Source organism: Ursus arctos, chromosome X (assembly GCF_023065955.2).
Source record: "Ursus arctos isolate Adak ecotype North America chromosome X, UrsArc2.0, whole genome shotgun sequence".
Classification (NCBI taxonomy): Eukaryota; Metazoa; Chordata; class Mammalia; order Carnivora; family Ursidae; genus Ursus; species Ursus arctos.
In genome coordinates, this window is record NC_079873.1 from 54,798,644 (window position 1) to 54,823,175 (window position 24,532).

Sequence of the window (24,532 nt, forward strand, 5' to 3'; positions counted from 1 at the left end):
GCTTTTGCTTTTTCAAAAGGCGTCTGCCTGCGCCTTTTCCTCTTCGCACTCGTGGTGTCTTTCTTTACCGAGGTTGCCCTCTCATCCCCGCTGACCTGTTCCGGGGCCTTGCCTGCCCCTTCAGACAGGACAAGACTCTAAGTTTGGGCTCCCAGATCCCACAAAGCCTTCCCCCGAAGCTGAGATTCCGAAGGCCTGGTCTCCAGGGGCAAAGAACGCACCTCCCACCCACTTCCATCCCGTACTTGACCTCTCTGAGTCTCCATCACCTACCGCTCTCCGTTTGTTTAGGACTCCAGGTCCAAGTGCAAGCAGACACTGCATTGCGAGGTAAGAAGGAGGAAGGCCCACCAGAGCCCTACATGAGATGGGACGGGGAGCAAACAGGCCACTTTTGCCACAGAGGTGGGCACAGGCAGGACTTCAGGGCTCCTGTGCAGGACTTCAGGGCTCCCGTGTAAAGACAATGGAAGTACTTTCCCGGGATATTTTGTGACAGGGCCTGTCTGGCCCAGGTCAGTGGGCCAGAGTGTTGACTAGGCGCGCGGGAGGAGAGCAGGCCGACAGCCCTAGAGGAACGCCAACTTCCCACGGGCTGAGCGCTCTGGGAACGCGACTAAACCCTACCCACCCCTAACCGCACGAGCCGCACTTTCAGATTGGTGCCATCGCGAGCACGGCGTCCTTAAGAGCTCCCAGAAGCCCCGCCCCCTTCCTGTTCTGGGGCGTGGCATGGGACAAGGACCCCGAGACGGAGCTTACTATTGGCTAAGAGGAGTAGGGTTGGCCTTGCGTTCGCCTGAGCAGGGGAGTAGACAGCTCAGCGGCAGCGGAGGGAGTCTATGCGCGCTGGACAGCAGTGGGAGGTGTGTGAGGCTCACACTGGCCGCAGACCTTCGGGCGCAATCGCCGGGGAGCTAGGACTCGGCGACAGGGCCGCGGGGCTACCCGGCCGAGGCTTCAGAAGCGCAAACTGATGGGACTAGTTCGCTCGGCTGCGTCTTCCCGCTCTTCTGAGTACACTGAACGGGGCCCCCGCTGAAGTAGAAGCTGTCGGGGAGGGGGGGGGCGCGCAGCCCAGAGTCCCAGTGTGGCCTGGAGGAACGGAGACCGTGCCAGGGCGACCCAGCCGGGAGCCCCCGGACTGAGCTCGCATTGTGAGGAGACTCCCACTTCTTCCGAGGGGCGTCGATTCCGGGACGGTCGAGGCGTCGGGGCGGCCACCGAGTCCTCAGTGGGGAGACCCAGTCAGGGAGAGGGCGCGCAGTCCCGAACGGTCTCGGGGAGCCAAGCGGAATCGGGCCGGATCACCCGGGGGCGCAGAGCCCCCGTCGCGCCTCGTGCGGCGGAGAGACCAGGGGAGCGAGCCCTCGGAAGCCGCAGCCCATGCCCGGGTTGGGGACGGCTGCCCAGTGAGTCCTCCTGGCCCGCCGGGCGAAGAGCGACATCGAAGCCGGCGGGAGGGGAGCACTTCAAGGCCGGCGACTGCGGAGGATGGGCGCCTGAGCGGTTCAGAGCGCAGCGCAGTACGGGAAGGCGAGGCCAGTTTGCTGAGGAGGCGCCAGGGGATCCCAAGTGCAGCCTGCTCCTGGGAAGATGGCCCGGCCTGGGCAGCGTTGGCTCGGCAAGTGGCTTGTGGCGATGGTCGTGTTGGCACTGTGCCGGCTTGCCACGCCGCTGGCCAAGAACCTGGAGCCCGTGTCCTGGAGCTCCCTCAACCCCAAGTGAGTAACTTATTGGCTCTGGTCCCTGGGGGTGGGAGGCACTTCTGCAGGGTGAGGCCACGCGCCCCCGAGTGCGTGTGGGGAGGTGTTTCGAGGAGGAGCGGCGCCCCATTTTGTCTCCGGCGTTTTCAAGTGTGTTTTCCTGCGGGCGGGTGGGGCAGGGTGCGGCGGGGTGGGGTGGGGGGCACTCGGCTGGGTTGTGACCCCTTGGCTTCCCCGCCCTCTCCTCCGCACGTCCCGGATCAAGTCGGATGGTCGCGCCTGGCGGAGCTGGGAGTCCGGGCGCTCGAGGGCGCACCCGAGAGCTGGGTGGGGGAGAGAACGCATTCCTCTATGGGGCCCCTGGGAACGTGGCGGTTTTCTCCGAGAGCCACTCGAGGGGCGAGCTTGACCTGGGTGGGGGACGAGGCCGGAACACCGGTTTCTCGTTTGTTTAGCTGTGAAGGGACCACGGCTCGGGACTCCGCGCTTGGGGCGGGTGGCAGCGCCTGTATCCCCATTCCGGCTTCTCCCATTTCCATTTCTCTTTCTTCCCTCTTTGCCTCCCTAGCTTTTCGCTTTGCCGTCTCTTCTAGCCCCTCTTTTCTCCCTGCCGGGGCCGTGGAAGGGCGGGCGCCGCTCCCAGGCTCACAAAGGCGGCCGGTGGAGAGGGGCGGAGTGGGAGAGGGATTTGTTGGGGAGGGGGGTTCGATCCAGCGCCCGTCGGGGGTCCAGTGGAGCCGGCGGCAGAGCTTCGAGGGCCAGCCCAGGCAGAGAGTGGCATCCGGAGCTGGCGAGGGAGGTGGGTGGGGGTAGAAGGATTCCTGCCCAGGCGGGTCCCGGTCGCTCCCCACCCTATGTCCCTCAGATTGGGGGGCTATGCTTAGCTTTTCCCAAGGGGCTGGGGATGTAGCTATGTGGAGGAGATCCTTTCTTTTCTTCCTCCTCCTTACCCTTCACAATCCACCCGCCACCCCCCAAACAACACACACACCTTTTAGGGCGGTGGCTCAGTGGTTTCTGGGCTGTTAGTGAAGAGTCGCTGGGGCTGTGCAGTGACCTCTGGACCTTTTACTCTTTTGGCATTCGGGACTGGGGTTGGAATCCAGGGTCAAGATTGCTCTTCCTGTTTTGTGGAGGTCCTGGCAATGTGTGGATACCCCTACTTAGTGGGAAACTGGGGGGCTTTGGCCTGCCCTCTGTGCTCTCTGATTTTTGTATCTGGAAGCTCTTTCTGTCCACTCTCCTGGTCTCCCGGGCTAACTTCCCGGGCTCCTGCCTGCCTTGGCCTCTTAGGTTTCAGACACAGTGCATCTCTCAGCCCTGGAGTGGGGAGAAGGTAGCTTCTCTAGTTTCCTATTCTCCTTGGTTGCGGTAGGGTCCTATTTACTGGTTTGTGGGATGGCTAAAACAAGGTCAGTGTAGAGGGTTCCGGAAAGAGAACAAGGTACAAGGAAAGGGATTTTCGAGAATTTCTCCCCCACCCAGAAGCCAAACTGGGTGCAGGGCTCTCCAAACAGCGGGGAGTCAGGATAGTCTGGGGGCCCTGAGCTGCTTAGCTCAAGGGGAAAGGTTGTGAAGAGCCCAGTCTGTCCCCCCTCCCCCCCCCCACTTACAGGGGAGGTGGAGGCTGGAAGTGCTCTCTCTTGAGCCAGGATAGCTGAAATCTGCCTGGGGTAGCCCATTATAGGGGCTCATGGGAGTGACCTAATTGCTCTCTCGGGTCTCTAACCAGAGATAGCAGGCAGCTCCGCAGCTGGAAAGGAGCCCTCCTGCAGAGTTGGGGGGGGGGGCTGGGAGAAACAAGATCTCTCTGAGCTTCTCCCTTTTTGTGTTTTGAGCCTTTAGTGCTCTGGACCAGTTTACAGGTTTTTACAGTTTACAGGTTTACTGGACCAGTATCCACTTCAGGCTGACGGCAGGCATCCGGACACGGCCGGGGAGGGGAGGGGGGGCGGCTCAGTAGGACTCAGTAGGAGCCGCACAAATTCTGTCCTATAATTGAGCAGATCCTGAGAATGGTGGGGGACTGATCCTGGTGCCCCTGGACACTCCCCCCTCCCAGTTCCATCCACGCCCAAGGGTCTGTGTGTGTTGGCGCATGGGGGGTGGGCAGGAGGACAGGAGGGAGGCACTACCCTCAGCTCCACTAGAGCTCTGGGGGCTGCCCCTGCCACCGCGCCCAACCTCAGGCTGCCACAGCCTTTCAAATAAACAGTCTCTGTCTGTCTCTCCCTCTTTGCCTCCTGCCCGAGTTCTCCCTCTCAGGTCTGTGTCGGTTCACCCTCTCACACCTTCTGTGAGCAGCGCTCACCTCCCCTCTCCAGCTAGGCTCGCCTGCTCTCCCTCTTTCTCACACTCCCTCTCACTCTTAGTCACTCTCTGCCTCTTTTTCTCAAGTCCTTTTGTTTCTCGCACATGCCCGTGCTCTCCCTCACAGGCTTCTTTTCTCTCTTCCCTCCCCTCTTCCACCCTGCTTTTGGTCTCTTTCCTCAGCCTTGTCAGGAGCTGGCACCCCCCCCCCACTCAAATCTCCCAGTGCCTATAAACCTTGCTTAATTGCTTCCTTCTTGGGGGAAAAAAATCAAAATAAAGAAGTGGTGGGGCTGGGGGTATGTTTCCAGGTTGCAGGGTGCCTGCAGCCCTAGCCCTGACTGGGAGAGGAGAGCAGGAAGGGCCAGCTTAAGACTTCCAGGCTCTTTCCCAAATCGGTGTGGTGCCGGGGTGTTTCAGTGTGGAAGTCCCTGGGTGGCTGGAGCTTCTGCCTCTCCTTTGCCCCTCTTGTCAGATTTGCCTGCTGAGCACGGGGTGGGGAAGCAGGTTTAGTCCCACTACAGGTTGGGAGAAACCAGAATGTATGCATGTGCTTGGGTGGGTTGGGGGCTTGTGATGGAAGGTCCCAGAGCGGCCCCCTCCCCCAGCTTCTTCCCCGGAGAGCTTGGGGCAGCCGGCAGGCCTCACACTTGAGTCCTCAGCCAAGTCCAGCTGCTGCAGTTCAGTCTCTCAGTCCCATTCTGACCCTTTCCTGCCCCCCACTCAGGTTCCTCCACCTCCAGGGAGTGGGAATGTGCCTGAGATCACATTACACCTTCCCTATAAGGGGGTGGGGGTGGGGGGTTCGGCTTGGTGTCCAGAACCCTTGACTCCATCCAGCATGGGTGGGGGCAGCTGCAGACCCCAACCCAGGCTTGCCTGCTACAAGCCAAAATGTTGGTCCCAGCCCCCTCACAGCTGTTCCAGCTCACAGTCCTGGGGAGGCCAGCTCAGGGGGCCCCTTTCCGGGGCGGCTAGGGACCTGACCTCTTCTACTCTGTGGCTGATTGGCCACAGGTGGGGGCTTCAGAGTGATGGGAACCCAGCAGCTCCTAAAGTTTCCTGTTCCCATCCCTCCCCACCCCCACCCCAGGCAGCCGGGCCAGGGCAAGAAGGGCCTGTGAGGCTGGGCAGGGAGCTAAATGGAGGGTTCCCTGTTTCCCCTCAGGTTCTCCACTGCCTCCTCAGCTCAGGTGGATGGGGATGAGCAGGCCCTGAAAACTACTGTTTTCTGGGGTTGAGACTATGGAAGGGGTGCGCTGCCAGGAGGCTGCTTGTTGCCATGAGAACACCAGGTTCGGGGGAGGGTCCACTCTGTGATTATTAGGGGAGCTGAGGTGGGGGGATGCTCACCAGCCACATTCTGGGTTCCTGGACCTGGGCACCATAGCAGCCCCTCCTGTGTGTGTTTTCATAGTGGGCATTTGGGGGTGGGGGTGCCAGCAGCCAGGAGCGGAAGCTCCTTTAGCTTCTTACTTCTCGATGGTACTATGTTTGGCAGGCTAACTTAACAGTCGGGCAGTACCTTGCTTCTTACAAAGCATCCTCATATGTAAGTTCATTGGTGGTTCCCAACAGCCCTAGGGAGTAGGAATTGCCCCCATTTCCAGATGAGAAGGCCTGTGCCTGGAAGAGGGAAGTGACTTGTCTAGACTCAGCTCATAGGGGTAGAGCTTGCTGTGTGCCATTCTTTCCATGCCATCCTGCTACCTTGGAATCTAGGAGAGAGAGGAATTCAAGGTGGGGTTTGGAAAGAGGTGCCGGCTCCCTGCCCCTGGGTTCCCCTCTTACCTCACAGGTGTGTGTGCATCTGTCCTTGTGACTCAGGCCCTGCCTACGTGGGATGAGCAGTGCCCTGGCTTCCTCATTTGCTTTTGCTAGGTCTGCCTCTGAGGGCAGCCTGCTTGGGTGACCTGAACTAGAGGCAGTCCATTCACCGCCTGGCACTCTCCCTCCTGAGCTCTGAACAGCACCTTTGGTTACTCTCTGGGCCAGGAATCTCACTTCCTCTCAGGGATCCCACAGAAAGCAGACAACGAGCAAAGGAGTTTTAAGCCCCCCAGTGGACCCAAGTATGAGCCTGGTGGGGCAGAGAGGAGGGCAAAGGTCAGTGTAGGTGGGGAGGGTGACTTCTTCTGGGTCTCTCCTGGCTTCCCTGCCTCCAACAGTGCTGCGTGTGCGCCAGGACCCAGCTGCTGCTCCTGCCCACCCACGCCTGGGCGGGCACTGCTGGGACACGCCAGGCCTGCTCCTGCCGCCTCGGGGGCTGGGTGGAGCTGGGGGAATGAAAGAGGAGCCTTTAATTTGGGGGCTCCCCACCCTTGCTGGGATGAGAGCAGACTTGAGCTCTGGCTTGGGGTCTGTCCTCCACTCGTCCTGCCACTCTGTGGGTGCAGGCGCAGTGCTGCCGGGGTCACCAAATCAAGGCTAGAGTCTTCTACCAAACCTGGACCGGCACGGCCTGGGACCGGGCTCTCCCTTCATCCACTCTCTGACCACCTGTTCCTAGAGGCTGTGGGAAGGGTGAAAGGGAAGGAAGTGTGGGCCTGGTGGAGCATGGGCACCTTTCTGGGCATGACCCCCATAGCTGCAAGCTGGCCCCACTGCAGATTGTATGTGTTTGGGTGGAGAGGGGCTCAGCTGGACGAAAGAAGCAGGAGGGCAGTTGGCCTCTGAGCAGGCTACTGCCCCAGACCCTTCAGGATTCTCCTGTCCCAGGATTCTTACTAGCAGTCATGGCAGCACTTCTCTGCTCAGTAGAAAGGCTGAGGGACAGACTTGGACTAAGGTGGAAGGGCAGAGGTAGGCCATAAGAAGGAGCTGGAACACTCAGGCTGCCTCCCCCAAGTCCCTTTACTCCCTGGGGTGGCTCACTGGGGTCCTGGGGCTATCAGAAGCTAAGGAGGGAAGGCCTCAGGGGTTACCATGGCGACCTGCTTCAGGCTTCCTGCTGGGCCTTGTCAATCCCCTTATTTTCCAGAAAAGGGCTTTGTCTGGGGGTGGCCCCAGGCAAGAAAGCTTGGCTTGATAATGGGGGAGTAGTAGTTTTTGAAAAGTGGGGCATAAAGAGTTTAACTTGGGGACAATCTCTTCCTCCTCCTCTCTTGCCCCTACTCCTAACCTGACATTTGTGATGGGAGACCTACAGGCTCCCCCCCGTATAGTATGACTAGTGTTGTACCTGGCTTCAGGCTTCGCTTTCACTGGCTACATACCTGCCCCTTTGTGTCCCCTTGCCACTTTCCTGGCCTTCTCATAGGCCAAGAAGCAGTTCTCCTGATGTTGGAGAAGATGCTGAGGAGGCACCATTATGGGGGATGAGGGTCAGGGAAGGCAGGTCTCATCCGGCTCCTCTTCCTTCTGCACTTTAGAGGAAGGTGAGTTTCCCTCTGCCAGCTGCTATGCAAATGAACAGATGAATATTTATGAAGTCTTCGGAGGTTGAAGAGAGTCTGAGGGGGGTTAGGGGCAATAGTCCTCTTTCCTTCTCTCTCCTCCATCCACTATATAGACATCTGTTTCCTCGATGTCTCTGGATTCAAGGTAGAGCCCCCAGTAGCTGGGAGCCCTGTGTTTCAGTCCAGGAGCTCTAGAGCCTGAGCGGCCATAGATGTGCTCAGAACAGCTAAGCCTCCCCGGTGAGGAAGCCAGGGCCAAGTGGTTCAAAAGGTGAGCCAGCCTGTACCCCTTCGCATGCCCTCTGGGTACCTGCCATCACCTCCATGGAGAGTCTCGTTGAAGTGCAGCTATGCAAGGATTCAGCCAAGGCTTTAGGTCTTCTTAGACCTGTAGGGGTTAACGTCCTGGGTGAGGGTAGCCTCCTCCAGTTGGCTTTGAGCATCTCTCTTCCATAGGGATGTTCATGTGATCACTCCCTCCCTCACATGAGGAGCCTGAACTCAGTGGGTCTCAAAGGTTCCTCTGGCTCTGAGAAGTTAGGAGTCATCTAATCCTGCTGTCTGGGTGGGCCCAGTGTGAGGCTGGGGAAGTGAAAACTGCCTTGGGAATTATAGGGGCGTGGGGTGAGGGTGTTCCCTCTCCGATGTTTGTAGGGGCCTTCATCCCATGCCTGCCTCCTTTCTGGCCCTCTGGAGTGCAGTCAGGCTAGGTACTAAGGGAAAGACCTTCTTGTGGTTTTTACCCTCTTGTACAGCAAGATGGCAGGTCTCAGCTTGTTGAAGCCTCATTTAACATGGAGGGAGGGCTGCCTTTCTTCATCTACTTGGTCTAGACTCACCTCCTCGGGTAGCATTTGCCTCCCTGGAGTGAGGCCCTGAGCTCCCGGTAGGCCCTCGTACCTTGTGGTCCCCAGTGCGCAACGGGCCCCCAGGAAGTGGAGCCATGTTCTCCTGCTGTCAGCTCTGTTCTCTTGAAGCACTGCTTCCAACCCTTCATTGTCCTTGCTGGAAGGTCTGTCCCCAGTGGGATGAAACTCGTACTGCTTGTTGTGACACTTGAGGCCTCTCAGTCCGGCCCGAGCTGAGCTTTCCCACCTCTTCTTCTGCTTCTCTCTACCAGTTGTGGGGCCAGTCACTGGCCTGGGGTTTGTGTTCCAGCCACTCCTGTCCACTCTTGCTCTGTGTTAACTTCTTACCCGCCCCCACAGGACGCACTTTCATTCTGCTCGTTCTGAGGAACCATCTCCTGTCAGATGAATTGTCTCCTTGCTCTCACTGCCTCCAGCCCTTGCAGTTTGAACCACCATCCTCCCACATAACCTACAGATAGCCTGGTACTGTCTGTTGCTAAAACATGGACCATTTTTACTTTTCTGACCCACAGCAGACAGTAAAATCCTCCGGGATGGGGCCATCGCTTCTCTTCCTCTCGCCTCCCCCTGCCGCCGTCACCCAAGACTGGCCTCATTGGTACTTGCTGTTAGTATCTTACCTCTTGGCAGACTAGACTGTTTCTAAGCAGGGGTCAAACATGTTGAGTGCTTACTATGTGCCATGTACTCTGCGTGCACCATTGCACTCCCTCCACAATCCCGGGGGGTAGGGCTCTTACCACTGCCAGTTTATAAGTGAGGAAACTGAAACTCAGGGAGATCAGGCAGCTCATCCAAGGTCACAGAGCTAGGAAGGGCCCTGTCTGTCTGGTTCCAAAGTCTATCTGCTTTCTCCTTCCACGCTATTGCTTTGCTCCCAGCTCCAGCCTGCCCAGGCTCAGAAATGGCCAAGAGAGCAGCACTGTTGCACTGTGTGCTTAGGTAAGGAGAGAGTGATATGAATAGGTGGGCTTGGGCAGTTGCCCTCCCTCTGCTCTTCCCTGTGCCAGGCCTTCAAGATTAGAAGATTAGCCTGGCTTGGAAGGCATTTGTCCATCTCCCTCAGGATCTGGAACAGAGGCAGATGTGGAGGTGGGGGGATTAGAACACAGAGGTGTGAGGTTCCTGGGGTCCTATCTTACGTGATCTGTTGTCCGTGTTTGGGGCCCTTCTCCCCTCCCTCTGTTCTTTTTAGGACTGAGACTGGTCAAGTTTCAGGACTCAGGTTTCTCACATTATGGGCCTTTGATGGGTACCCCCTCTAAGACACTGGGCTGTGGGTATGGGGAGTGGGGAGAGCTGTGTGCAGTCGCACCTGGCCAGACACTGTACCCATTACCCCTTGGTTCCAGGCGATGCCTGTTCCTAGCTCCCCATCATGCCCAAGATTAGCACGGATGGGAGAGAGGGCTTGGGTACCAGACAGGTTGAGCTCCCCCAGTTGTAGTCTGGGAGCCATAGGGGTGGTGGCTAAGGCATGTGTGGGCTTGTGTGTGTGTGTGTGTGTGTGTGTGTGCATGTGCACTCACACACACCATGTATTTGTATGCATGTGTGCACACACACACACACGTGTGTGTGCTGGAGAGATGGTAGCAGTGGCTCTGAAGGAGTGTGAGTGTGATGGGGGCGGAAGGAGAACAGGGCTGCCAGCTTGACACCATTGGCCACGTCAGCCCCCTGCGGAAATGCCACATTAGGACAATGGGCTCCCCCAGCTAGGCAGTGCCCCACCCTGCCGAGCAGTCAAAGCCTGGCAGCCTTGCCCATGGGCCACCCCTTCCACACCCTGCTGGTAGTGTTATTGTCTCTCCTCACCCCCAGCCTGAGGATGGAGGAAGGACAGAATGCCTATCCTTGCCATCTCTGCCCAGTCAGCTCAGCCTGGTCCTCCTCATGTGTGCCCCCAATTCAGGGGATGGCCCGGGACCCCTGACCCCGAGGCTGACTGTGTCTTCCCTTCTGGGCAGGTTCCTGAGTGGGAAGGGCCTGGTGATCTATCCAAAGATTGGAGACAAGCTGGACATCATCTGCCCCCGAGCGGAAGCGGGGCGGCCCTACGAGTACTACAAGCTGTACCTGGTGCGGCCCGAGCAGGCGGCTGCTTGCAGCACTGTGCTTGACCCCAACGTGCTGGTCACCTGCAATCGGCCAGAGCAGGAGATCCGCTTCACCATTAAGTTCCAGGAGTTCAGCCCCAACTACATGGGCCTGGAGTTTAAGAAGCACCATGATTACTACATTACCTGTGAGTCCCTTCCCGTCACAGGCTCCTCTCTTATCCAGTAGCAGTAGGAGCTTCTAAGTAGTCCAGTGAGACAGCGCATGGCCTATCCTGGTCCGGTCCCCTCTGCAGACTGGCATCCTCTCCTTCCAGCCTGGCCTTGGGCTTCTGGCCCTAACATCGGCCAAGGGGGTGGCTGCCAGCTCACGTTGGCTCTAGGAATTGGGGGGCAGGAGACTCCGATTCACGGTGCCCTCTAGCTACCTGAGGTCTCATCTCGGGAATGGCAGAGTTGGCAGAACCCTTGGGGATCAGCTGGCTGTTGGGCCTTTCTCTTCGTGGGACACTGGCCCCAAGAGGTGAAGGAGCTTCTTGCCCCATGTCACTCGGGAAGTTAGGAATAGTACTGGGACGCCAGCCTGGTTCACCTGAATGGATTCCTTCCAGTCTGTATAGGAGCCTCCCCCATGATTCCGGTTCTGATTGTTTTGCCTCTGAGCAACATCGCCCAAAGAGAAGATACCTTAGTGTCCACTGAGAAAGAAGGGCTAAGGCCTGGTCGTGCTAAAGGAGCAGCACCCTTGGGGGAAGCACTAGTTTCTGACGTGGGCTGGGCCGGGCCGGCTACTCTGTTCCCAGCATGAGGGAGACAAGCGGAAAGGTTCGCGGGTAGGTGGGAGCTGCTTGCCACCCCCCAACTCCCAGTTCTGTTCTGTTCTGTTCTTATGGGCTAAGAGAGCACTAGGATTTCTCAGTCATGTGGGCAGACCTTTCTCTCCCCCTGACTTCTCTGGCCTCCTATTACAGCTACATCCAATGGGAGCCTGGAGGGACTGGAAAACCGGGAGGGAGGTGTGTGCCGTACACGCACCATGAAGATCGTCATGAAGGTTGGGCAAGGTGAGCGCCCGGTGCGAGGGCTCCCCAGTTGAGCCTTTGCAACAGATGTCCCTGGCTGGGTATGGGTGTGTTTGGGAGTAGGGAAGGGGCAATAGGGTCAGAGTATCTGAGGTCTGACATACCTGTTCACTGTTGGCTCATGCTGGATGAGTGAAGCACCTGTGCTAGTGGGGGGCCCCTCTCACCCGTCCTCTCCCCACCCCCAGACCCCAATGCTGTGACGCCTGAGCAGCTGACCACCAGCCGGCCCAGCAAGGAGGCAGACAACACCATCAAGATGGCCACGCAGGCCCCCAGCGGCCGGGGCTCCCTGGGCGACTCTGACGGCAAGCATGGTGAGTGGATAGGTGTCTCCCGAAGGGCAGAAGCCATTTTCTGAAAGGCAGCAGTTGCCTTTTCAGGCCCTGTCTCTGAAGGGAGGCGGGACGGGGCCCGGCCTGAAACGGGCAGCGTGTCCCTGGGGCCCGCAGCCGACCATGTCTCCCCTCCCTCCTCTTTCCTTAGAGACCGTGAACCAGGAAGAGAAAAGTGGCCCAGGGGCGAGTGGAGGTGGCAGTGGGGACCCCGACAGCTTCTTCAACTCCAAGGTGGCCCTGTTCGCGGCCGTCGGCGCCGGCTGCGTCATCTTCCTGCTCATCATCATCTTCCTGACAGTTCTGCTACTGAAGCTGCGTAAGCGGCACCGAAAGCACACACAGCAGCGGGCGCCCGCCCTCTCACTCAGTACCCTGGCCAGTCCCAAGGCGGGCAGCGGCACGGCGGGCACCGAGCCCAGCGACATCATCATCCCCTTACGGACTACAGAGAACAACTACTGCCCCCACTACGAGAAGGTGAGTGGGGACTACGGGCACCCTGTCTACATCGTCCAGGAGATGCCACCCCAGAGCCCAGCGAACATCTACTACAAGGTCTGAGGGCCCAGCACGGCCTCGGGCCCCCGAGGGACAGTCGGCCAGGACTGCACCTCTCCTTTCTCCCCCACGCTCCCTCCCCTGACCAGCTGTGCCCACCTTTGTATTTAGTTTTGTAGTTTCTTGGCTTTTATAATCCCCCTTTTGTCCTGCCCCCCTGGGCTTCGGAGGGGGGTGCTTGTGCCCCCAGCCCCCATGCTCTTGTGCCTTCCCCCTCTGGCCAGGCCTCTGGGCTCTGCAGGGGCGCCCCTTCTTGGAGGGCAGGGTTGGACGCTGATGGACAGCAGGCAGGAAGATGCCCCCCTGGCCCTGCCTCCCCCACCCCCTTTCCCCCCTTCCCAGGACTGTTTGTCCGCTATCATCACTGTTTTTAATGTTTTTGTGTTCATTTTTTAGCTGTCAACTCATTTTCATCTGTTTTTTAAAGAAAAAATGGAAAAATGGAAAAGGCAGCCCCTCCTTAGGCTTTCTGAGCCTGGCCCAGCCCAGTTTAAGGGAACTGGGGCAGGATGTGGCCAGCCAGGAAGCAAAGGATGGCATTTCTTTTATAAATTCCTTGGTATTTGGGGGAGGGGTGGCAGGCCAGAGCCATTCTTGCCCATGAGGGAAGACAAGAGTGCCGTTGGGCAAAGTGTCTCACCCTGCCCTCCTGACCCTCCTTCTACAAAGCTGATCTTGGCAATGGGGTAGTGGCTGCCACCCTTCCACCAAAAAAAAAAAATCTCTTCCTTGTGGGATTCTTGGGCATCTCCTGCCTCCCTCACTCTCACGGTAATTAACGTCTTAATTGGCTGTTGCCTGGGGAACAGGAGAGCTGCTGCAGGCAGATGACCTCATGGGGGTGGAGGAAGGTGAGGTGCCCAGGTGGCTATTTGCCCTGCAGAGCTGGGAGTTCCCCCTCCCCCTCCCCTCCCTGTTCTCTCCTCACCTTTGGCATCCTTTGGCCTGGTGGGGAAACAGAGGCCCAGGGCAGAGACCTAAGCGGGTATAAGGCCGGGCGGCCTGCTCCTTTTCTAGGCTCTAGCACAGGTGGGTGCCCCCTCAACCCAGCTTCTGCTGGCCCCTCCAATCTTGGGCCGGGGCCTGGAAAGAGGAAGACGCTGCCCAGGGCTGGGCCAGCACGCCGTGCACTTTGACCCCGGCTCCTTGCCAGCACGGCTGCTAACAGACTGCCACTTGAGTGCGCTTTGCAGGCACTCCCAGAGTGGCCATGGATGGAGCTGGGCCTTACACCATCCACCTCCACACTGCCTCCTGGCCAGCTGCCCACCCCAGTGCCAGGTGGGAGAGGGAGTGAAACAGCCAGCCCCTTCCAGGTGGCAGTCGGAAGGGTTTTTTGTTTTTGTTTCTGTTGCCATTTGTGTAAATACTAGTCTTTTTGGAAGAAATAATGTAAAGATGTTTTGTATAAACTCTGAATTATTTTCTTGTTGCTTTTTTCTTAGAAAAAAATGAGAACTAAAAAAAAAAATTTAACCACATGGAGAAATGGGTGTAAAATGGTGTCATGATGTTGGGGAATGAGGTGTGAGTATGTGAGTTGCGTGCATGTGTGTGTGTGTGTGTGTGTGTGAGAGAGAGAGAGAGAGAGAGAGAGAGAGAGAGAGAGAGAGATCCTATGCCCAAATTACTGAAGATGCGGGCAGGTATGGGAAGAGGGTGGCATTCCTAGCGGAGCAAGAGGTTTCAAGTATCTTATGCCTGTCCTTTTCTGCCCCCCACCCAAGTTCCTCTGCCATCTCGTTTTGCTGGAGCCTGCGACCCTTTCTCCCCTGTCCATCCTGTCACCTCCGTGGCACAGGCTCTGAGCATCTGCCCAGTCTGTCATTAGGCTCTGCTAGAGAGAGTTGATGGGAGAGGGGGTGTTCCCATGGGGACCTAGGTGTGTCCGCCAGCACTGCCACCACCTGGCTGGAGCTATGTCTGGGACCTGCTGGCAGGCCCGGCCCTGCCCTGCCTCAAGACACCTAAAGGTGGATAGAAATAACTTTCCAAGAGCTGGACCTCAGCTGTGACCTACTGGGTACTGGGGTTGCTTGAGGCCACCCGGTTCACTTCTTAGCTAGGAGAATCTTCCTCTCTTGTCTTGTCCACACCAGAGTCCTCACCGCGGCATCCTTAGGGGCTTCTGGCTGGCAGGTGAAGCCCTAGAGCTAGGCAGCCGTATGCAGCTGTGAGCACCCAGTCTCCCGCCCACAGGCTGATGGTCTGGAGTGTGGCGGGGGCCGTGAAGAGGGTCTGGCCTCAATCCCACAACAGAGAGGCAGACTGGCAAGGGCCTGGGGCCTTCCTGCTGCCATCTGGGGGTGGGGAGCTCCCTGTAGAGATGGCCAAGGCAGATGTCAGGAGAGGAGGCAAGTGAGATCCCAGTAGCCAGAAATGGGTAAGAAGGCACTAGAGGAAAGAAGAAGGAGGAAGGAAGGGGAGGGTTAGTTAGTGATCCAGAGCAGAAGCTTCAGAGAACCAGCCAAGGAGCAGGCAAGGCTATGAGGGAAGTGGGAAGCGCAGGGAGAGGCAGGGGGAGGAGAGCCACGGGACCAGTAGGGTGAAGGGAAGAGGCTGCGCTGGAGCGGGGCTGGAGCAGGGCTGGGCCCGGCTGGGGTGCTCCTGGAGCCAGCTGGGGCAGAGGCTGTTTATTTGGTTTCTCATTAACCAAAGGAAGTGCCTGGATCAGATGGGGCCTCTGTTACTTGACTGCCTGCCCAGAGTGGGGCCCCCAGCCTGGGTCAGGGGGGTCTTTAACCAGGGCTGGTTCAGGCCAGGTTGATGTTTCTAACTGACGTGGAGCCTGACCCCGGTTGGGTGAGCCCTTCACGCACTTCTGCAACTCAGTGTCCTTGGGTGGTCCCCCACCCAGCCCATGATATCAGCTGCCCTCAGCCTACCAGTGGGGGGTCGAGTTCCTGGGGGACCCTTGGGAGTAGCTGTGGGGGTGTGAAGTAAAATCTGTGGGAGAGAGCAGGGGAAAGTGTGGGGCCATCTCTCCAGCAGCCCAGATTTGTGACTGGCTGTTCCCACTTGCCCTGGCCTGGGTGCCGCGGCTGGCGCTGGTTTGGGCTCGGTGCCCGAGCTGTGCTGGCCACACAGCGGTGCTCCGTAGCTCCTTGTGGCAGAGTGTCCTTCACCCGGACAGCGCCTGCCACTTGTTTCAAACACTTACCTTACACACATTATGTCACCGAGGCTCATAAACCTTCCTGTGAGGGTGGACAGTGGGGAATTATTTGCCTCATATATGAGATGAGGAAACTGAGACCCTATCAGGGGCAGGGACTTGCCCAGGAACACACGTCAAGTGATCCAGAGAGCTAGGACTGGAGCCCAGGCCTTTTTCTACACTGTGAGCAAATAGAAGTTCCTTGAAAGTGATTCTCCTTCTCCCCACCCCCTCACCCCTTCCCCTGTCTTAGGTGAGACCGAGCAAGTGTGCTTCCAAGCTTCCTTCGGGACCTTGAAGAACAGGGGCCCTCCCTCACCTTCCCTTCCCAGCTGTGTGGGTCAGAGAGAGACCAAGCTGAGCCAGGTGGACGCAGGAGGTGTGAGCCTCCTGTGGTAGGGCCCAGACCAGCCACACCCTCAGCTCTCCTTCCTGTCCCAGCTGGGCCCAAGCTTCTGGTGAGTCAGGGATAGAGGATGCTTTCCAGGTGAGGGTGGGGCTGCCTGGCTTCCTCTGCAGGCTGAGCCCAGATCACCAACGAGGCAAGCTGGGCAGGTGCTAACCAGGCCTCAGTTTCCCTTGAAGGGATGGGACTCGTGGTGCAGAAAACCAGGCCTCTTGTGATTTATTGCACTGGTCCATTTTATGCTCACAAGAGGCCTCCCCGAGGATGTGGATGGCCTGGCACACTCGAGGCAGGGACCTGAGGGTGGGCCGAGGAACCCAAGGAGAGTCCCGGGCCCCACCAGGACCATTCTAGGTTTGCCCCGGCTGAGCAAGCGGCCCTTTGGCCACCTGGCATCAGTCACTCTCAGAAATCCAGCCTTGCCTGCCCAGCCTCCTGTCCTGCCCAGGCATGTCACAGTCCCACTGACACCCCAGCTGAGTCAGCCCCAGCTGGCCTGGGGACCCTCCTTGCCCATCTGCTGCGGGTCTCCTGTACAGCTGGCCGTTAGATCTGGGGGAGCTGGAGCCCCAGCTGGTGCTTGTTAGGTTGGCTCCCTCTTTGGGAGGCTGCTGAGGGGGAGACCAACCTCCACCCAGGACAGGGGTCACGGATCCCAAACTGAAAGCAATTTAAGGGCATGGGGGAGACAGTAATTATAGGTTCTGTTTCCAATGGTTAATTACCCAGCTGGCAAAGAGAAAGTAAAGAGGAAAAGCTGGGGGGTGGGGGGAATAAGGAATGTGTGAAGGGATATGGGAGGGTGGGAGGAGCTTGCTGCAGGTCCCTGTGATAAAGGGGAAAGAGCCCAGCCTGAGAGGCTCGAGACTGAGGGCCTGTGCCAGCTCCAACATGACTCTTTCTGACTAGAGGCAGGCAGGTCCCTATTTCTTTGAGCCTTAGTTTCCCTGTCTGGGTAATGAGGGGTAGAACAAGATTTTTTTACCTATTCAGAAAATATTTACTGAGCGCCTACTATATGCCAGTGGGTGGTCTGGACATTGGGGTACAGTGATGAACAGAATGGACAAGGTCCCTGCTACGAGGGACCTCACATTCTAGAAAGGCCTTTAGGTGCCCGGTTAGCTCTAAAAGTCTTTGTGTGGGGATGGGTCGTGGGAATGTGAGAGGCAGAATAGAAGGTACACAGATTAGAAAGTTGGGTTCTAAAGTTAGCCTTTCATGCATTCATTCACCCATTTTTCCCCCCATAAAATGTTGAACGCTGGGCACGTAGTAAGCACCAATAAATACTACCTGTTGCTTTTCTCGTGAGGCAGGGAATGGACAGTTGGGCTGCACTTCCTGGGGACCGCAAGCCCCTGGCTGTTCCCATCATCACTGACCAAAGCTGGCCTTTTGTAAAGTTCCTGAACATCCTCATCAGAAGTTATCCTGAGGCTCCAGTCTCCGGGCTGCCTCCCCTAGCCCCTGTCCCAGGTTCCTGGGTTGGGGGCTAGGGCAAAATATCCCTGTAACAAACACTTCCAAAGCCAAAGTAGAAGAGATGTGTGTCCTTAGCCCTTGCTACTACCCCTGTGGCTCCGTGGGCTCATCTCTCCCAGCCTCCCTAGAGGCAGTACTTGAGGAACTGGCTTCTGAGAGAGGAGCTGCCTCTTTTCTCTGGCCAGGGCCCTAGGGAGAGGCTCCCGATACCAGGAGAAGCCAGGGAGATCCTGGAATCCACCCCGCATCACAGGGATTTCACGCCAGCGGGGTTCTACTGGGCAGAGCCTTTGCTCTCAGGGGGACTACCCAGATTTCCCTGGCTGCCCTCATGCCTGTTCAGTAGAATCTAAGAGGTCAGAGGCCAGGAAATGGTAGAGCTAGGACTTTCCCAGGAGCTCCTTTCCAGACCAAGCCCCTTATGGGGAAACTGAGGCCCAGACACAAGAAGGGACTTATTACCCAAGGGCACACAGGGAGGACCGGTCGAGCCAGGCATCAGAAGCAGCTCCTTTGCCTCTCGCTCTTCCACACTGTTGCTTTGTTCTCTCAGAATCCCCAAGTTTGTGCCTGTGAGTGAACCAAACAAATCTGTATATACACAATATTTTTATTGACAAACTATGGAAATTTACACACGGCAATTACCGAAACAACACATTATACACAACCCTGAGGGAAACATGGCCCTGGGAGGTTTAGGCCTGGTCGCAGCCGACCTGGAAAATGCACTAAGAGTTTGCCCCGTTCCCTGGAGGCCCCTCTCCTGTGGCACCTCACACAGCTCTGAAGTCACTCGGTACAATAGACTGGGGCCCACTGTGGAGGCGAGACCCGCTGGTTCATGGCCCAGACCCAGAACTGGGCATTTCAGTTGGACGGGGCCCTAAAGATAAGGCGGCTCACCCTTCCCTGGGAGACAAGTGAGGTGGTCCCGCCTCCTGTGCACACCTCCGGGACCTTCCTCCCTCCCTCCCTCCCTCCCCCACCCAGGCAGCCAGCCTGGGCCTCTCAGGCCAGCCTGACAGTTAGCTGTCCTTGCCCTGTCTTCAGCCCCCCTGCACACACTAATAGCCATGGCAGTAACATGCTTTCACATGCAAATTGCTATGGAATTCTCAGCCCCTGCCGGTGCCCCAGCCCCCAAGGCCTCCCCCTGGGCAGATTCAGAGAAGAGAATGGAATCTTTCAAGTTGTTAGGGCGTTTAGAGACCTCCTAGTCCAGCCCCCTTGTTGGATGGATGGGAAAACTGAGGCCCAGGGAGGGAAAGAAGGAACTGCCCACAGTCACACAGAAAGTTCAGCAGGACTGGCCTTCACCCAGGTCTTCTGACTTCCAGCCCATTGCCTCTTCAAACTACCACACAGCCTCCCAATACCCCTGAACCCCCCCCCCCCCCGCCGCCCCTCCGCCATGGATTGTTTACTGTGGACTCTGGGATCCCTTCCTCTAGCACAGATGCTCAACTGAGGCACTTCCCAGTGGGGCCTGGGAGGGTCGAATCCAGAGAAGAAAAGGCCAGAGGTATCTATGACCTAGGGGCATTGCCCAGGGAAGGGAGCCATTCCATTCTCCTTTGAAACAGCCAACAGGCAGGATTTGCTCATTTCTCGCTCTATACAACACCCCACCCACCCCCATCCCCTGATCCAGGCCAAACTGCTCTCACTACCCTCCCACCTACCCACTTACACCCCCCCCACCCGCCCCACCATCTGCCCCAGCAGGTCTGCCAAGCCACGCCAAACCTTCTTGGGCCCTAGCCTCACCAGATCTTCGTAACTTCATGTGCAATCACTCCGCTGGAGTTGCCACCAGTAAAACCTGGGCCCCAGAAGGTGCAGGAACCCAGGTCCCAGCTGCGGGATGGAAAAATCTCCCTTTCTTTCAGTTAAGCTGAAACAAGATCAGAATTTTCTGCAATGAACTTTACAAGGGAACAAAAATAAACACCAAAGGGGGAAAAAGAGAGCAGTTTACAGAGCACAGGTGTCCGCTCCCACCTCAGCCGTCGTCTTGGCACAGACGGGCCTCAGCTAGAAACTTCAGGGTTAATCCTGTAGTTCTGCCTCTGAACCAGCTCTTGGCTCTGCACATTGCTGACCACCCCTAATGCCACCACTCTGGTTCAAGCTTCCTTCACCTCCTGCCCGGACTGTGGCAATAGCCCCCCACCTGGTCTCCCTGCCTCCAGCCTGTCCTCCTGTCTTGCAACACAGCAGCCAAAATGAGCTTTCCCAATCCTGATACTGTCCAATTCTGTTCACCTTTCAAATGTGTCAATCATCCATCGCCTCCTCGGCATGGGCATTGGGGCCCCGGGAGATCTGGCCCCTGCCCATATTTTAAGCTTTGAACCTTTCATCCTTCCACGCCATACTCACCTTACATCCCAACGACAACCTACTCACTGGTCCCTGACCAGGACAGGCAGGCACCCTTAAGCCTCTGAGACTTTCTGGATGCGCTACCATTGGCCCGAAATGCCCACCCATTTGCCCTTGGCCTAGCAAATTCCTATTGCTCCTTCACGAACTCTTCTCATCCGCAAATCCTGGCAAAGGTAGGGTTCTCTTCTCAGCTCTCTCAGTGCTTCTGCTCACGCTATGTGGCCTGTGTCTGTTTCCCCCACTAGATTGTGAGCTTCTGGAGGTCAGAAACGCTATCTAGTTCATCTCTGTATCTCCCCTAGAGTGAGGCCCAGAACAGAGTTTAGTACAGAGGCAGGATCAAGACACTTTTGAAACGGTTGTCGCATTGAGGGGACTTGGATGGGCTGGGACTGTCATCCCAGGGTCCTGTCCCTGCCCCTCTACCTGCTTACATTACTGTCCAGCCAATCTGGAGCGTCGACGTCTTATCATATTACCCTACAATAACAGGGAACATTGGCTGAGTCCTTATTATGGGCCAGGCGCTGTGCTCAACACTTCACGCACATTACTCCATTGACACCTCAGGTCTCAGGCCTTATCTCAGATAGGGCTATGATTAGCCCCGTGCTACAGATCCGGAAGCTGAGGCTCAGAAAGGGGGCACAAGGCTAGAAGTTGCAGAGCAAGGATTTGAACTCAAGAGGCCTGACTCCAGAGTCCAAACACTTAGGTACTTCGCCACGCTGCTGAGGTGAGGGGGAGGTGCTGGCCAGAGGAGAGGGTAAGGCTGGGCCCTGCAGCCCACACCGGTGATGTTCAGCCACGTGGCCTCGCAGGCCAGTTGCCGGTGGTAGTTAAGAGCCCAGACTCTGGAGTTAGGCTGCCAAGGTTGGCGCCCCAGCTTTACCACTTTCTGGCTCTGAATTCTCTAGCAAGTTACTGAAACCCCTCTGTGCCTTGGGTTTTTTCTCTGGAAGATGGGCCTGAGAGCAGCAGCTGTCTTCAAAAGATGGCAGCGAGGATTATGCAAATGCAGGCATAACAAGCCCTGGGAACAGGGCCCTGGTAACTGCTCCGTGTGGCCTGAGGCAGGCTTCAGTGCTTCTCACCCACCTGTAGGCCGTCGCGTCTGCTCTGGTCTGGTCTCCGTGTGGCCACCGGACTCAGGGGCTCAGCAGCCAGAGACTGTCTGGCCTCAGCCTCAGCCTGGATCACGACGGTTCCGGTGGGAGCCCAGTGGTGGCAGGCTGCAAGCTCCTCCAGGCCCAGAGGAGGGAAGATCCGGTCTGTTGTTCCCCCATAGGAGCTTGGACTCAGGCTCGGGGGGCCTGTGTTTGATGCCTGACTCTGCCACTAATACTTGAATAATTTCTCTCTTGGGGCCTGGATTTCTTCTTCATCTGTTGGGGAAGGAATGATGCAAGTAAAACTGCTTGGTAAAAAGCACCTACAGAACTTTGATGTAAGGAGCCACCACTTCCCATCAGAATGTGGGTTCCTGGGGTGCCTGGTGGCTCAGTCGGTTAGGCGGCTGCCTTTGGCTCAGGTCATGATCCCAGGGTCCTGGGATCGAGCCCTGTGTCGGGCTCCCTGCTCGGCAGGGAGCTTGCTTCTCCCTTTCCCCCACTTGTGCTCTCTTTCTCTCTCAAATAAATAAATAAAATCTTTAAAAAAAAAAAGAACATGGGCTCCTTTGGGCCAGTGAACCTGGCACTCAGCAAAGAGCCAATGAATGAATAAATAAGTGAGTGTCTCTCCCACCCGGCATCTACGACCATCCCCCGCCAGGCTCCCGCCAGAGGTCCGGCTCCAAAGCAGGAGTGCTCTGGTTGTTGTCTGCAGTACTTCTGGGAAATCAAGAAGCATGTATTGCCCTGTTCAGGAGAAGCCCATTAACCAAAACCTGAGATCCAGAGACTATCTTGTTCACAACCTCTGCAGGGTCACTGGAGCTCCCAGGTCCCATTGAAAAGAAAGACACTACTCTAGATGTCTTCTTTCTAGCCTTATTAGGCTGGTGAAGGGTAAGCCAGTGCACTCTTTCTGGAGCTCACTTAGATAATATACATATCAAAAGCCCCCAAAAGGTGCAGACCCTCTGACCTAGCAATTCCGTGTGGATTAAGGGCCTGTATAAAACATTTTCATTGCAATTGTACAGAGTTCTAGGGTTTTTCTGAAATCAAAAAATTCATCATCTACACACACACACACACACCCCTCCAGTAATAATGCAAATGTTTTGAGGTAGCATATATTAGTTGTCTTCTCCGTTAAGATACCTTCCTGGTTCTTTTTCTGAGCTCTGTGGGTGTCCCTGGACTCTAACACATTCGATCACAATTACTGAGTTCCTCACCCCTCAATAATTCAGTTTTTTCATCTGTAAAATGGGATTGCTGATACCACTAATAGTGTTGGGTTGTTAAAGAGATGTCATGTCAAGCCCTCAGCACAGAGCCTGGCAGGCCATCATCACTCATTTTATTATGACGATTACTATCTCAGTGAGAGATAGTTGCGTGACTCCCTCTGTCATTACACTATGATGTCTTCGAGGGTGCAGACTATGCTATACATTTTTTTTCTCTGAATCTACAGGGCCCAGTACAGAGCTTGGCACATAGTAGGTGCTGAGGGAGTTTGATGAGAGAAGAAATTTAGTCCAGTGCCCTCAACGGGAAGAAAAGGCAACTGAGGCCCAAGAAGGGGGCAAGTCAAGGGTTAGGCCTAGAACTTGGGTCTTCTGTCCTTCAATTGTGGTGCCCTGGGGATTTGGGGGTGACGGTGGGGGTTGGGAGCAAACTCTGGATCCTTTGAACTGAACTGCCTGGGCTCTTTCCATGCTTTGGGTCTGGGAGCCCATGATCAGAGAGACCCCAAGGCTGGGGCAGTTGTGCTGACTCTCCTCCCCATTCTTGCCCTCATTCTCTCCATCTCAGGCTCTAGCCTGGCCCAGCCAAACAGGAAGATTCATTAACCATCTAAATATACAGAGCCCAGGGGCCATGTGCAGCCTGCAACAGAGCTGGGGTCCCAGCAGGGCCAGAGCCTGAGGCAATGGTGCAGGCAGAGGGCTGGCTGGGAGGGGCCCTGCAAAGGGGAAGGCCCTGAAACAGCTAATGTGATGATTGATGGGGAGGTGAGTGAAGCCAGGCCAGCGCCAGGCCCTTGAAACTCCCAGTCTCTACTCCCATTTGTAGCCATCTATCCCTGCACCCCCCCCCCCCACAGGTCTGACCCTGGTCCCCATGCCAGCTTTGGTACCATCCCCCTCTCCACGCTCCCCAACCCCTCTGTCCAGGTTTCTGAGCCTCAGAAGTATGGAGCTTAAGAGGTGGGCAACCAAGAGTGGGGGTGGGTTTCCCTAGGCTCCTGCCTGCTTATTATTGTAAGGGTTATTTCTCTAATCAAAACTCCTCAATTACCCAAGGGCCCCTCTGATTAATATTCCATGATAACAGGAACAGGTCACATCTGGCTGCAGGAGCTGGAATTCGACACTCCAGGAGCCCCATGATTGGTCTGCAGGAAGAATAATAAACTTCCTTTATCCTGCCCCCCTTTCCCTTCCTTCTCATTCAGAGGCTCCCCTTTTCTTCCACCTCCCCTTCCCCAGCCCTTTTCTGCCCCTCTCCACCCCCATCCAAGTTCCCTGCTCTGCCCTCTGCCCTCTGTGGAGGTGGAAGTCACCTTCCCAATCTTGGTCAGGCCCCCTGGTCATTATCTACCCCTATGTTGCTAGGCTGGCTCTTTGGCCAGGAACGTCTTATGCTGGAGTGTGGCGGACTGAGCGGGGAGGGCAATCCCTGAGTGATCGTGGATGCTCTGAATGTCTCATGCCATCAAACCCTCAGTCCCATCTCCTACAAGGGGGTCACACTACCCCTGTTTACTGCTAGGGGCACAGTGCCTCTGAGAAGCCTCTGGACTTGGCGCCATCACACAGGCTGTACATGACAGAGCTGAGATGTCAAACTCAGGGCTTTCTGCTTCCAAGACTCCGCTCCTCCCTGCGCCCCCACCCCGATCCGCCGAGGATGGCTGCAGTCTCTGGGTGCTTGGACTAAGATGGGACTCACTGACATGACATAGAATCAGTGCCCGGGACACCAGACCCCCAGGCTTCCATTGGATTCGAATTGGATTTCTAGGAAAGAATGAGCTGAGACCTTGCAGTTGAATTCCACAGGCCAGACGAGAAAAGACTCGCCTTCATGCATGCAGGGAGGTGGTGGTAAATATGGGACTTGGCCCCAGGTCTTCTAACATGCGGATGAAAACCTCTTCCATTTGCTGTCCTGTGGAGGGCTCCGAGAGAGCGGTTTCCCATCACACCTACATGCGAGAGATTGCCAGATGCCACCAACCTCTGACCTGACCCCCACACACCTCCAAGGGCATAGTTGCTTGTGTCTGTTCAGTCTTCCCCAAGGAGCCTGGGCAGAAAGCAGTCTCTGCCTGGAGTGGGGTAGGAGCACAGGAGAAGGGGCTGTGGTCGCCACTGAGGTCAGAAAGGATTTGCTTTCCACCAGCTCTCCCCTAGGCTGTGTGCCCCACTGGCAGCTGCTCCCTCCTTTCCTGCCAGGAGAAGGGGCAGGCCTTTGCGTGTCAGTGGCACTAGTCTCTCCTGTTCTCCCTTCCCCCTCAGTGGTGGGGTGCACACAGGCTCTATGAGTGCCCAACGGCCAGATAGCAGTTAGATTTTGCTAAGGAGGGCAGGGCCAGGGGGTGTGTGCCGGTCATCCCTCACACTCTCACCTGGCACTTTCCCTTGCCTCTCA

General features: G+C 56.8%; 1 protein-coding gene across 1 annotated transcript; it reads left to right on the forward strand.

The window, feature by feature from the left end:
• The first annotated feature begins 779 nt into the window (after positions 1-779).
• On the forward strand, positions 780-13,813 carry EFNB1 (ephrin B1). Its single transcript, XM_026485817.4, has 5 exons — positions 780-1,724; positions 10,257-10,534; positions 11,318-11,410; positions 11,617-11,745; positions 11,915-13,813. Exons 1-5 carry the CDS (start codon positions 1,597-1,599, stop codon positions 12,325-12,327), a joined length of 1,041 nt encoding a protein of 346 aa, XP_026341602.1. The 5' UTR covers positions 780-1,596; the 3' UTR covers positions 12,328-13,813.
• The last annotated feature ends 10,719 nt before the right edge of the window (positions 13,814-24,532 follow it).

Bases quoted from the DNA above. Each gene is read 5' to 3' on its own strand.
- EFNB1 (XM_026485817.4), top strand. From the start codon at position 1,597: ATGGCCCGGCCTGGGCAGCGTTGGCTCGGCAAGTGGCTTGTGGCGATG. The intron at 1,725-10,256 runs GTGAGTAACTTA...CCTTCTGGGCAG, and splicing joins TGGAGCTCCCTCAACCCCAA to GTTCCTGAGTGGGAAGGGCC. The intron at 11,411-11,616 runs GTGAGCGCCCGG...CCCCACCCCCAG, and splicing joins CGTCATGAAGGTTGGGCAAG to ACCCCAATGCTGTGACGCCT.